General features: G+C 38.6%; 1 protein-coding gene across 4 annotated transcripts in view; it reads right to left on the bottom strand.

Annotated features, from left to right (window-relative positions):
- The window catches only part of NNT (nicotinamide nucleotide transhydrogenase), an 89,024-nt gene that overhangs the window by 30,997 nt on the left and 43,954 nt on the right, over positions 1 to 14,073 (bottom strand). For all 4 annotated transcript variants that reach the window (XM_020885741.2, XM_020885740.2, XM_020885738.2 and 1 more), the window contains exons 9-16: positions 13,832 to 14,023; positions 12,777 to 12,930; positions 9,643 to 9,804; positions 8,425 to 8,535; positions 7,370 to 7,515; positions 5,960 to 6,155; positions 2,444 to 2,677; positions 1,179 to 1,339 (exon numbers count right to left, since the gene is read on the bottom strand). In XM_020885741.2, coding sequence (XP_020741400.1) covers positions 1,179 to 1,339; positions 2,444 to 2,677; positions 5,960 to 6,155; positions 7,370 to 7,515; positions 8,425 to 8,535; positions 9,643 to 9,804; positions 12,777 to 12,930; positions 13,832 to 14,023 — 1,356 coding nt within the window. The remainder of the gene's footprint in view (positions 1 to 1,178; positions 1,340 to 2,443; positions 2,678 to 5,959; positions 6,156 to 7,369; positions 7,516 to 8,424; positions 8,536 to 9,642; positions 9,805 to 12,776; positions 12,931 to 13,831; positions 14,024 to 14,073) is intronic.

Here is a 14,073-nt window from a genome sequence, read left to right as displayed (position 1 = left end):
CAAGCCCAGTCTTATTTGGCTTGAAAATCTGAGGGTACAGTTTTGGGTGACTTAGCAATTACTCACTCTTGTGCAAACTGTCACGTGACACCTTTATTGCTCTGGGGTCTTCTCACTGGATCAATGTTTCAGCCAATAGGAATTTAAAGAGACAAGGGTTTCAGTTCTGTTCATTGGTGCCTGCGGGGTGACAAGCCCTCTAAAACAAAACGAGTGTCAAAGATACCTTGCCCACTAGTTGCTCTCACACTTGATGGAAGCTCCGAGATCAAGCCAAATAATCATATAAGGGATGACAGAAGATGAGATGGTTGGAGGGCATCACCGACTCAATGGACATGAGTTTGAATAATCTCTGGGAGTTGGTGATGGACAGGGAAGCCTGGCATGCTGCAGTCCATGGGGTCACAAAGAGTCAGACACGACTGAGTGACTGAACTAAGCTGAAGCAATTACTACATGTCTAACTTTGTGCTAAGCACCACAGATGATTTTTAAAATTTTTAACATAAACTTCGTGAATGAAGTATACACTAAGAGTATACTAGACAAACATGAAGTAATCTGTGAACGACACAGAGCTAATACCGCAGAGCCATACACTGCTATAACAGAATGCTAAATTGTGACATACGGACACACAGAATACTGCATGTACCCACATACTAAATGCAATAACCAGAGAGGAAGAGGAAGACCAACCTATCCTAGGAGGTTTCTCTGAACTCCCCCACTGAACACACAGGGTTTAATAAATGCAGTTCATTTTATATGACTATTTGGCTTGATATCAGAGCTTCCAGCAAATGTGAGAGCAACCAATGGGTCTCTCTGACACTTGTTTTATTTCAGAGGGCTTGTCACAGAGCAGGCACCTAATGAACAGAACTGAAACTCTTGGCTCTTTAAATTCCTATTGACTGACACATTGATCCAGTAAAAAGACCCCAGAGCAATAAAGGTGTCACATGTGACAGTCTGGACCGGAGTAAGTGAAGAGAAGGGGAGTTTTATTCTTACACTTTTCTATATTGTTCAAACTCTATGAAGATGAACACATAACAGCATATTAAAACATCCATCAGGGGTCTTGATGAGACAGAAATAAGGTTAGACTGTAACCTAATAAAATACTTAGTTCCTCACTAAGAACGTGCTTTCCATCTCTGACCTCTTACCATGACAGCAGAGAGGGCTGACACAGAGCCCAGACAGGTGATGCCAGTGGTGAAGCTGGGGTCCATCATGAAGGGGATGATCCCACCCACGCTAGCGGCCAGCAGGCCCGCGTTGAGGAGGTGCCTCCCAGGGAGAAGGAGAGGGGCGGACTTCAGGATTCCTAGGGCAAAGGATGGGGCCATTAGAATGCATGACGTGTCCCAAGAAATCCCCTCAAACACTCTAAGTCATTTAATCATAAGCTACAAAATGTAATATTAAGATAAAAACATGATACTTAAAATAGCACTTTTTATCACCAGCTACTGAAACATGAAAGCATACACTAGAGTTCTTACATATAAACATTAATGGAAGTGGGGAAAGTATGGCTCAGCTTAACTGTCCTTTGATCATACAAGTTCTTTACTCTTTGTCATGGAATCATGAAAAGTGATTTTTCTTCCCCAGATGACCAATACAGAAGTTAAGTGTGGTCTTATTTATTTAAAACTTCAAAACAGCCCCAGACCATTTGTTTTTCTGATTCTATCAACTGAGCCCAAGGGAGAAGGGTCCTTGTTTGCTAGCTGCTTTTAAAGACAGAGTATATCATAGGCATTAAGCTCTTCTGTGATTTTTAAGTTTCATGATGTTCCCCACTTAATTCTAATGACTTGATTACTGAGAGGCAAGATCAGGTTTTTAAATCACAAACTTGTTTTTCCAGAGACTCATGTTTTCATGAAAACACTGAAAGCAGAAAGAGGTTTTTTTTTTCCCTCCACTTCTATCTTCATGGCTGGCGTTAATGGTAGCCAAAGCTGCCACACTAGACCCCCAAAATGTGTATTTATTTTCAAAGTAAGTACTGTACACTAATAACACAAATTTACTCAATAAGCCTCTCTCTATTCTGGGAAATGTATAAAGTTCATTTCTGTGAATGCTATACAGGCATCTCTAAACAAGGATTATGAAGACGTCATTTTGTTCATATGTATCATCAAATGTCAACTAGTCCCTGTAGGCAAATTTCTGTGCACTAGTACCTGCCATGAGCTGTCTGCAGAAGGCTTGGCTTCAAAGTTTTGTGAGATTTGTAAAGACCAATAAAGAGAAGCCATCTTTATTGAGAAAAAAACTTTCATAGTGTTTCCCAGAGTCATACAAAAACTCTTCGCCTAATAGGTTCTGCTACTAAGCCATTTTCTGAAATTGAAATGGACCCCTGAACACCCCTGAACAATAGATATTCACCTCCACGTTACACTGGATCGCTTACCCTGCAATTTTCCGTAGGCAACGAGAGACCCACTGAAGGTGACCCCACCGATGTAAGTACCGAGGTAGGCCACAATCTTGGTAAGGTTGGCTGCTGCATCCGTAGCGAAATGTGGATATTCCACAATGTACTCAGCTATGCAAGTGAGCACAGCTGCCAATCCCACTAAACTGTGGAAAGCAGCAACCAACTGAGGTAAATCAGAGATCTGGATGCGCTTCGCAATTGTCAATCCTGTCAGGAAATGGAAGTCAAAGAAAAATTAAAGCAGGACAGACCTTTGAGAAATAATCCAATAAAGCCCACAATTAAATATTACTTGGCTACATGAAAGAAGGAAATCTTGTCACTGGAACAACATGAATGGACCTTTAGGGCACTACGCTAAGTGAAATAAGCCAGACAGAGAAAGACAAATACCATATGATCTCACTTATGTGTGGAATCTGAACTAACAAACAAGCTCATAGATACAGACAACAAATTGGTGACTGCCAGAGGCAGGAGGTAAGGGGTGAGCAGAATGGGTGAATGGGATCAAAAGGTACAAACGTCCCATTATAAAATGAGTAAGTCCTGGGGGTGGAATGTACAGCATGGTGACTACAGTTAATAATAAAGCTGTATTGCAGATTGAGGTGCTAAGAGAGTAGATCTTAAAAGTCCTCATCACAAGAAAAAAATTTTTATGTATGGTGACAAATGTTAAGACTTATTGCAGCAATCATTTTGCAAGATATATATATGTATATATAAAATTATGTTGTAGATCTGAAACTAGTATGATATGTCAATTATTCCTCAGTTTAAAAAAAGACAACACTAAGGTTATCCATCATTGTCATTAATAACTATTTATCTACATCCTACTCTCTTACGGGACTATCCAGGCAAGAACATTGGCTTAAATACCCTTTCATATAGCAGATTCTTTCAACCACCTCACCAATGCCAACTCCAAAGAACCCAAACACATAGCATCAACTTCTCCTGACAACCTCTGAACATTCTCCTAGACTAACACTTCTTCAGATTACTTAGAGTTCCAACTGAACTCCTTAAATTCTCCCCACTGTATGAACAGCCCAGGCTCCCTTCCCTACGAGGCATCACTTGCCCCTGAGCACGCAAGGAACAGCTGGAATGAAGGTGCCCACCTGAAGGTGGGCAGAAGACAGCCAAGTCCAAAGGTAATGAAATGCAAATATCTGAACAGAAAACAACCAAACCAGGAGACTCTGGAGTTAACCTGGCTACAGGTAGATGGCACAGAGGACTGGGGCTCGTAATATTTGCAAAGACCACATCTAAAGGTTTTCCTGCCATGAACCTACAGCACAAGCATTTTCCTTCAAGTGCCTTTCCAGGGACTGTAAGAAAGTATGCACAGCTTTCCCAGAGAAATAAAACAGGAGACGTAAAGGTAAAGCTGTGCTGCTAAGTATTTAACCACCAGCCTCCCAGGATAAAAACAGGTGTGTGTGCCTGGATGGGAGGGGAGTTTGGGGGAAAATGGAAACATGCCTATGTATGGCCGAGTCCCTTCACTGTTCACCTAAAACTATCACAACATTGTTAATCTGCTATACCACAATACAAAATAAGTTAAAAAAAAATGAAAAGACTAGAGAATGCTCCTTTTTCCTATTCTCAAAAAAGATTCACGTAAAAGCGGTGTTTCATTTTTCCCTTAACTATTTAGAAAAATTCATTAGTAAAACTGTATGAACTTAACTTTTCTGAAAGGACGCTTTTTTGTTTCAATTTCAATAGATGTAAATTTTTACTATAAATTTTTAAATCTCAGCCTGTATCACTCTTGGGGATATATAGTTATCAAATTATGAATAACACCTATTTTATTACCTTTAATATAGTTTATTATCTTTTTATTACCTTTTTAATAGCATAGGTCTAAGTCATTACTTTCTTATCGACTAAAATGATATATACAATTATATACATCCTTATACATATATTTTTATTACTCTTCCCAATCTTAGAATATTGTCGATTTTATACTTAAATAAACCAACTTTAAGTTTTTTTAAAAAGTGTGTGTGTGTAAATACATAAGTTTTTACTCATAAAAATGTATGTAGTATACAAGTTTCAAAAAATAAAAATATATACAATATTCCTTTTTTTTTCATTTATTTTTATTAGTTGGAGGCTAATTACTTTACAATACTGTAGTGGTTTTTGCCATACATTGACATGAATCAGCCATGGATTTACATGTGTTCCCCATCCTGATCCCCTCTCCCACCTCCCACAATATTCTTTATTGTAAGCTTCATCTAGCCAACTGACTTTCACAGAATGCTTTTGTTGATTTTTGCCAAACTCTGGTATCTGCAGCCAACCTAGTGTTTGCAACTGATGAATGAGTATAGTTTCCACATGAATGCTGGTTGAGATTTTTGTTTAACAAATAAAATGACAGTGAAACAATGAGATGCATATAAGAACTTCACTCATTGTCAACCATGTGAGTGGGAATTCTGCTGAATCTGAAAATAGTTTCCAAATACTAGAAGAATATTCTATTTTTTTGTGCAATTCACAATATAATGGCTACAGACAAAACATACATTTAAGTTTAAACTGCATTAACATTTTCTCCATCACTCTCTTAGGTCTGGACAATCAACAAAACAGTAAATGAATCCCAGATTTGTAGCATTTGTTGACTTATATGGTGTAAATACAACTGCCATGGCTGGTCTGAAGCTACAATGTGATGGCATTAAATATGGATTCAGGAAGAAATGCACAGAAGCCCATATTACATAATATTTCTACCACACAGACATAAGACACATGGATAATCTCAAAAGTGGGGATAATAAAAGCTAGTTAATTCATTAGTGTGTTCAGGGTTATTACCTTTGTTTCTAATTTATTTAGTTTTAAGTTTATATAATTTGATTTTTTATAATGGCTGAGTTAACAACCAGCTCAAAAGATTCCTGAAAATTTAACAGTCAACCCCAACACACCACTGAATAAAACTAAGCCAGTGGTTTTCCTGCTGGCACATGTTTTCCATGTTTTTAACAGGTATGAAGCAGGATAGTCTGCTGTTATTTAAACCCAGGAGAATAAAACATGAACCTACAGACAGTACACACATACAAGCATTCTAATCTACTGTTCTATTATCAGCTAAACGAACAGTCAGTAAAGGAAAACAAGAACTGAGCAAAGGCACTTCTTAGCCCACTTTTGTGACATAATTCCTACTACTCAATGTTTTAAAATGTTTATTTCTGAGTGACAATTATAGTACCAACTGTGTGACTTTTTCCAAAATATTTACTGAAGCAACTTCCATTAAGGCAACTTAATTCCTTTATCAACATGGGTTTCAAACAGATACATATATATTCAGAAACTGAAGTGCAACTAAAAATTCTTACTCCTAACAATGTATTCCTAAATCTCTGAGTCTACCTGCCTTCAGGTGTTCAAAGGGCATGGGTCTATCTCAAGGCAGAACCCACAAGTGCTTACCAATGGTACCGCCCAAAGCCATCGCTCCAGACATCTGAGCTAACAATTCTGGACACGGCTTCAGGCCTCCGAGGGTGGCTGCCAGGCCTCCGGCCACCCCAATCATGCCCAAGGCATTGCCAAGACGTGCAGTCCCCTGGGTGGAAAGCCCAGCCAGGGCACCAACACAGCAAAGGCCGGAGCCCAAGTACATAATCTTTTCAAAGGAAAAGGAAGAAACAGAGAGGTTATCAGAAACATTCAGTCCATCAGCTTAAAGAGAACTTCCTCTGAGGAAACGAGATTCTCTAAAGACATTTCTAGGGACAATTTTAAAGTCAGACAAGTTTTAAAGAGCCAATATGGTCTCTTCTTTTAATATTTCAATATATATTCCTATCCATTGGGGATATTAACATACTAAATACTTTAAATTGTACTTGCAATTAAACCATTTACGTACACTGATCTCTTTTGGACTTGATAGCGTACAAATGCATATAAAAGTACCTAAATTTAAATGGAGTTATTACGGGATCTAGACCTGACCCAATGTTATCAGGGAGCCAGCCCCGTGAGAGTGCCAGAGACCATGCTATATACGTTGCATAAGTTATAACTCAGTCTCATGAGATTCACAGGAGGAAAGAAGCATCATCCTCATTTTATAAAAGAGAAAATCCATGCCTAAAGAGACTACATAATTTTTCTAAGGGCAAATGATCAATAAATAGCAAGTCTGGGATGCTGACATAAATCTCCCTGACTCACTGCTCTAACTCTTCTCAAAGACTGTGTTCGTTCAACAAATACATGTTAGAAACAGCAGAAACTAAGGGGGACATGATTTTTCAGCTGTCAGAGAGGCTGCATTCTATAATAGTCATTGAAAAGAAAGGTATGACTGAGTTCAGAACAAAGCTGAATCTCTATTATAAATTATATTTAGACATAGAACTTTCAGAGTTCAACTTGATTATTTGTTTTCCTACGCAGCATTCATTTTTAAATTTTCTTTTTTAAACGCGCTGGCGTAACATCTGCCTGATCCATAGATGAAGAAAATAAACAGGAAGAGGACTGACAGTATTTTAATAAAAAATTTTCAAATTCTTAACTGATTATTTCATTGTATCCCCACAACAATCTAGCTAGGTACATAAAAAGGACACTTATAACCTTCTTGACTCTTTTTACAAGTGGAAAAATGTAGGGAGAAACAGGTAAAGCCATATTCGCAGAGTTAGCGAGCAAAGCTGTCTCTAGAATCCAGGGTCCTGATTCTCAGAGAATGAGAATGTTCTATTTGATCAAGATGCTTCAAGAGTTACTGTTATATTTGATTAGAGAAATCAGAATTTTGGTAATGGTAATCTCACTCGGACAAAGACACAGTACCAAAACAAGAAAGCTTTCAAAAGAGATTCTCACCTGTTCAATGTTATAACCACTGTAGAGGGAGGCTAAATATCCTCCAACAAAGGTACCAGCAGGGAGCAGATACAGGTAATTATACTCCGGAGGGTCAGTGGGACGCTTGAACATGTCCAGCATTCTCTGAGTCACCAGAAAGCCACCTTATCAAAGTAAATATAAAACAAAAAGAGGTATCTTAAGCAACATAGTTTTTAAAGCGCTATAATTTTTCTATGATAAGCATACCTTTATCATCTAGGAATACCTACCATTTTAAGTTAATATTTTAAAACCTCAAAAATAGAAGTTATTCTATCATTTGAGCCAGTTACATTGAAGGGGGAACCCCAGAGACATTCAGGAAGAAAATCTGCTATCAGAGCACAGAACCAACTATTTCTGCATGACTAAAAATAAATTAGCTCTTCAAACAGCTCAGGAAAGTAAAAGATCAAAAGGCCAGTATTTTTTTTTCTTATAGGTTATTCTATTTGTTAAACCCTAAAATAAGTAATTTAAAAAAATACCATATCAGCAGGTACTAGGTCTGCTGGACACATTAAAGAATTTTTAGCTACAAAACAGCATCAAATGAGTTTCATACACAAGTCATGTGCTAGGCTTTCAGTTTTCAGGAACATGGGAAAGGATAACGCAAAAGGCTAAAGTTTTATCTAAAATTGTACTTATTTAAAGACGCTATGGTGATAGATCTAAGTCAGCTTAATTCAAAACTATGCATACAATAACCTTCCAGTTAACCTTAAGCAAGACATCATTTTATTTGTTTGTCTTGGGGCACCCAGGGATAGGGGTGCTCTTTTAGCAAATAGTTTCTAAAAATTACCAATAGGCAAAAATAACCAATTCCCCTTCACACAGAGCATTTATAATCTGAGGGAAACATTTTTTTAAAAGCCATGATAAAATTCCTAAAATCAGAATGCTTATTTTATACTTAATCACTTTCTATATTTAATATAAATATTTTAACAAATATGTATCATTTTATATTTGCTTCTCGTGTCTCCACCAAAACAGCACTCTGGGTTCCTTCCCTGTCCCCGTACCTGCAATGTTGACTGAGGATATGAATGTAGCAAGAGCAGCAAGGCCCTGAGAAGTTGTGGAAGGATACAAGTGTCCTCCCATCAGCACCAGCCCACCGACTGCGGTCAACCCTGGGAAGAAAGCAAGGATGTGGTAAATAGAAACAATCACGCTGCCAAAGCAAATGTCATCGGTGAAAACCTCACAAGCACACACACCATACAGGAGAAAGTTCTCATACACATTCTCACTGAAGTACTTTTGTGGGCAAAGAGTTGACAAAACATTTTCCCTTTCTGCATAAGAATTTTAACCTTGAACTTTCTAGCTCTGTTCCCCTGAGAAAGATATAAAGCAATAATGTTATTAGATAACATCGTTTGTGGTGGAAAGGGACCTCTGCTGGATACGAAGCATCCGAACTGGAAAATGCTATACGTGAACTAAAAATATATGATGGTGAGAGCCACAGCTTTGGGCTTTCCTGAGCAGAGTACTTCTTGGAATTGAACTTGTTCCCGGTGGGGATTTCCTGGTGGCTCGGACGGTAAAGAATCCGCCTGCAATGTGGGTTTGATCCCTAGGTTGGGAAGATCCCCCCGGAGAAGAGAATGGCAACCCACTCCAGTATTCTTGCCTGGAGAATTCCATGGACAGAGGAGCCTGGCGGGGCTACAGTCCATGGAGTTGCAAAGAGTCAGACACATCTGAGCGACTTTCATCTCACTGGTGGAGATCCTGAAAGCTATGCCTGTGGCAAGAGATGCCCACCAGGGCCATGAGGTTTCTGAGCCAGGGCGGCTCCCATATCTGTCCAATGTGGGTCTCATTCCTCAGATCTGAGCCATCACTAGGGACCACAGAGAACAGTGTTAGGAAGAGCATGTACACTGTTCATGCAGTGTACACTACTGCATGAACCATCATGCTCCTGTGAAACAGTGCTTCCAAATTTCTTTGGAGGAATCATTTCTTTAAAGGAAATCATAACTAAAAGAAGAAACAGTGGCTCTGCCCTGCTTGAAATGGGAGCAGCCCAAAGGCTTGACACACCTCCCTGGCCTCTTACTTCCAACCCCACCCCTCTACCTCTGGGAACCCAAGTCACCACAACCACCACCACGATGCCAAGCCCTACAATTTGGAAACACAGACTTTATAAACCTCATGGAAACCACTCTGTGAGTTGAACAAGCCCTTGAAAACCTAAGATGTGAGAAAACAAGAGGGGAACAAACCTGAGATTGCATTAGTCACAGACATCAGCGGTGAGTGGAGAGCGGGAGTCACTCCCCAGACAGTGTGGTAGCCCACGATGCCGGCCAAGCCGAATGTGGTCACCATCTGGGAAAAGGCTAAATTGGGAGCCGCGATGCCCAAACCTAGTATCCCAGTGAGACCTGGAGAAAGAGGAAAGAGTGTGAGCTCACATCCAATTATCTCAGGAGGATTAAAAGCACACACACACCCACACACAAACATGTGGCAAAGTCAAGGCTTCAAAATTCCACACCCTTGTAAATAATGAGGGTTTTTTTTTTTTGGAGACATTTCATGATTGGGAAGGGAGGTGAAAGTGAGTTAAAGGTATTGTGAGCAAAACTCAACTTCCTGACCACCACCCCCTAAAATAAATTGTAAACATCTAGTAAAATTTATGAGTCACCTTAATAATAATTTGCACATTTTCCTCTGCATAACTTGTCCTCTTCTCTGCTTTAAATTTCATTGACAATGCCACATGTGTTTACACAAGTGTTTTTATTCCAGAATTATAGGCCTATAAAGGATCTACCAAAGCATTTTCTACTTGGGCAAGGCACAACCTTTATAAGACAGACTTTGGGGAGGCCCATTTCATGTCACTCTCAGATCTGGCTGAGGAAGAGGGATTTTAAGAGTAGGAAGGGTTTCATTCACTCCAGCACCTCCCCAAAACACATGGCTTCCACCCACCCGGGACAGAAGTTTTGCAATTGCTCCTGAATCTGGACTGGACTGCTGGCCAGGGCAGTCAGCTCCAGCCTCAACACCAAGTCAGCAAACAGGATTTTACAAAGAAAGAGGGAAAAAAATACAAATTAAATTAAGACTGTGCAGAATACAAACACTCAGCTCTCAACATACATCTTTAATTATCACCTTTCCTAACAGCAAACATGTGGATGGCTGTTCTGCAACAGAAGAAAGGGTTACCTAGCGGTCAGTGAAAACCAAATGATAATGGGTGACCAGGATGCTGGAATTTAACTTCCTTGAATAAGGTACTTTTTCCCCTTGATACGGACTATTTCTTTACAAGCGGCATAGATGGAACATTAGCAACTGACAAGTTACTTTAAATTATTCAGGAAGACTGTAGTTTTAAATTTTTTTTATTTTGTTTATTGCACACCCCACATGGCATAGTTCCCCTTGATCTTAGTTCCTCAACCAGGGATCGAACCAGTGTTCCCTTCAGTAGAAGTGTGGAGTCTTAACCACTGGACCACTAGGAAAGTTTATGCAGTTTTATTTCCCTACCCACATATAAGGCTTCCAGGGCTCCCATGAATGGCCTGTTAACCATCTGGAGGGAGAGTCAGACAGAATATTGTTTTGAGCTTCAGTTAAACATCAGAGAATCTGTGCAGGGTTATATTTACAGACATATTTTCTTAAGCCAGGCTGCCTGGTTCAAATTCTGGCTCTACTGCTTGCTAGCTGTATGATCTTAGACAACTTACTTAACCTCTCTATGCTCCAGTATTCTCTGTAACATTATTAATCCTTTCTGTCTTCATGTAGAAAAAGAAAATAATAATATGCCCAACTCATTGAGTTCTTATAAGGAATAAATGAGCTAAGGCATGTGAAGTGTTTAGCATGATGCCTAGCACTCACTAAATGCCCACATTAGTTATGAAGCACTAAGTTATCATCACCTGCAATCAACTGTGTTGGCCATCTAAGATAGAAACTCCTCAGTTGAAGGTTTTCTTATCAACTATTTAATAAACTAAAGTCTTTTCATTTGACATCATTAATGCCAAATATGCTACATTCAGTTTCTATAATACAGGAAAAAGAAAAGAAAAAGAAAAAAAAAGGGAAAAAGGCAAATCACATTCTTTGAAGAAAGCTAGTTAAATAGATTCTAACATATGGTAGAAGTGTTCAAGAAAAACACTTGGCTTTATTATAAAGAGGAACTTTTAGGGTACAAAAAAATAAATAGACGGCCATCCTTTTGTTCACTGGAATATGCCACTGTCGTATCTATTAAAGCGCAATAAACTTTGACTCAATAAACATAAGAGAAAATAGAAAAATAAATCATTGTTATATCTCACTACATTTCCTTATGAATCCCAAGGAGAAATGGAAATTTACAACCTACTGACCGTACTCTCCTTGTACAACACAACAATATGGTTTCTTCTTTTTAATAAGTGCAAATAGGGACACTGCTCCATCTATTCACAATGTTCACAACTAAAGGCTTTTTCAGTCATTTTGCTGAGACTTGCTCTTTATTCAAGGAGAGTTACATATTTAGCCTAAAACATCTGGCCTCACATGGGAATTTGGAGAATGCTGAGGCTACAAGAATTCTGTGTGCTTCGTACCGGTCCTTAATTCTTTATAGTTTGCTTTGTTTGTATTTTGGCTCTCACAGATCTAAACATTTTTAATTCACTCTATGAGACAAACCAACTTAAAATCAAATCTCCATATTTCAAACTCTAACAATTCATAGCCAGAATGAATATTTATCACTATTTTATGACAATTCTTTAGTGTCTTCATGAAGATTAATTAGAAAATGAAGAATCTATGTTAAACTGTAAAGAAAGAGATAAAAACTTAAAAACTGAATTTTTTCTACTAGGTGAATAACTTGTTTATTCTTCAAAGCACATATTTGGTCCCCCCCCCCCCATCTTACCCAGAGATGTAGATAATCACAAGTGATGTTTTATAAACCACAAAAAATAAATCAATAAGCACATTTAGTTGAACTTTATAACAACACAATCTGACATACATCACTACTCATTATATTTGGTATATATATATAAAAACATTAACAATTATATTTTAAATGTTTTTTATAAATGAAAAGTATTAACCGCCTATGTATTATTTCTCACTTGTTCATTCCAGCATGTACCCTAGTACCTGCATCTCTGAGAGTGGACAATGCAGTCTCCAAGTGCACAGAGGTGGGACAGATGATATGTCACATGTGAAAACTGCTTCTAACAAGGCCAAGTCCTGAGAATCCAATGAATGACAACTACATTTCATTTACTAACTTTGACAGTTAATACATTACTCACATAATACAGTCATAATTCAAAGTCTAAATCTTCATAAAAGGAGCCCTTACCTGCTGTATAGACAGAAGCCGATGTCATCGTCTTCCTGAAGGGCGTGATAGTAGCTGCTTTCTCAGCCTCCAGCTCTGCCACTGTCTTCTGTTTTACTGGGGCTCCTTGAGGAATATTTTTCGGTGTGGGAGCAGGGAAAATCACTTGGCCATCCTAACAGAAATTAGAAAAACAGCACTCTTTAAACCATCCAGCATCCAGTCAATTCAGTGTTACAGAAAAACTCTTCTTTGAAAAACAATTTTAAATAAATATAGAAATTCATATAATTTATAACATCACTTTATATAAATATATAACATGTGCGTGCATGTTAAGTCACTTCCATCAGTCGTGTCCAACTCTCTGTGACCCTATGGACTTGAGCCCATCAGGCTCCTCGGTCCATGGGATTCTCCAGGCAAGAATACTGGAGTGGGTTGCCATGCCCTCCTCCAGAGGATTTTCCCAACCCAGGGACTGAACCCACTTCTCTTATGTCTCCTGTATTGGCAAGAAGGTTCTTTACCATTAGCACCACATGAAAGTGAAAGTGAAGTCGCTCAGTCGTGTCTGACTCTTTGCGACCCCATGGACTGTAGCCTACCAGGATCCTGTCCGTGGGATTTTCCAGGCAAGGATACTGGAGTACGTTGCCATTTCCTTCTCCAGGTAGCACCACATAAATGCACATAAATATATAATGGTTGTGTCATGATTACACACATAGACGTACAATTAGTATGTACATAGAACATATAAGGAAGAAAATAGAACTTAAAAGCAGATAGGTGGGGGAATGTTTAATTTTTACTTTAGTCAATTCTGAGGTTTTTGTTTGTTTTTTTTTTTCCGTTTTTCAAAAGCAATACATATTTAAGTGAGTCACATGCATACCTGCAATATTTTTCTTTAAGTTGTTCTGGATTTTTAAATAAATTTTATTGACATAAACCCAACACATTGATACTTTATTAGAATATATCTCAATTCCAAGTTAGGATTCTTCCATAAACAAAAATCCTAGAACAAATGTAGAATGAAAACACAGGAAGCAACAGATCTCTCTACTCACCTTCATCACTACAGTCCCTCTAATGACGTGACCCATTGTACCAAAGTCAAAATCATCTTTCACTTCAAAGTAAAAATTATCTTTGTCGGGGCTGATGGCCTTCAGAAGCTTGGTGATGTTGTTGGAATACAGGGTGCTGGCCTGAGTGGCCATTCGGCTGGGAAGGTCTGTGTAGCCTATGTGAGTAATTCCCTAAATGAATAAAAATACAGTCAGAAAGGTCTATTACTAAATGCTCACAT

This window comes from Odocoileus virginianus, chromosome 14, assembly GCF_023699985.2.
Source record: "Odocoileus virginianus isolate 20LAN1187 ecotype Illinois chromosome 14, Ovbor_1.2, whole genome shotgun sequence".
NCBI classification, from domain to species: domain Eukaryota; kingdom Metazoa; phylum Chordata; class Mammalia; order Artiodactyla; family Cervidae; genus Odocoileus; species Odocoileus virginianus.
The sequence above is the reverse complement of the archived record's forward strand: the minus strand, read 5'-3'. Positions and strand labels throughout refer to the sequence as shown.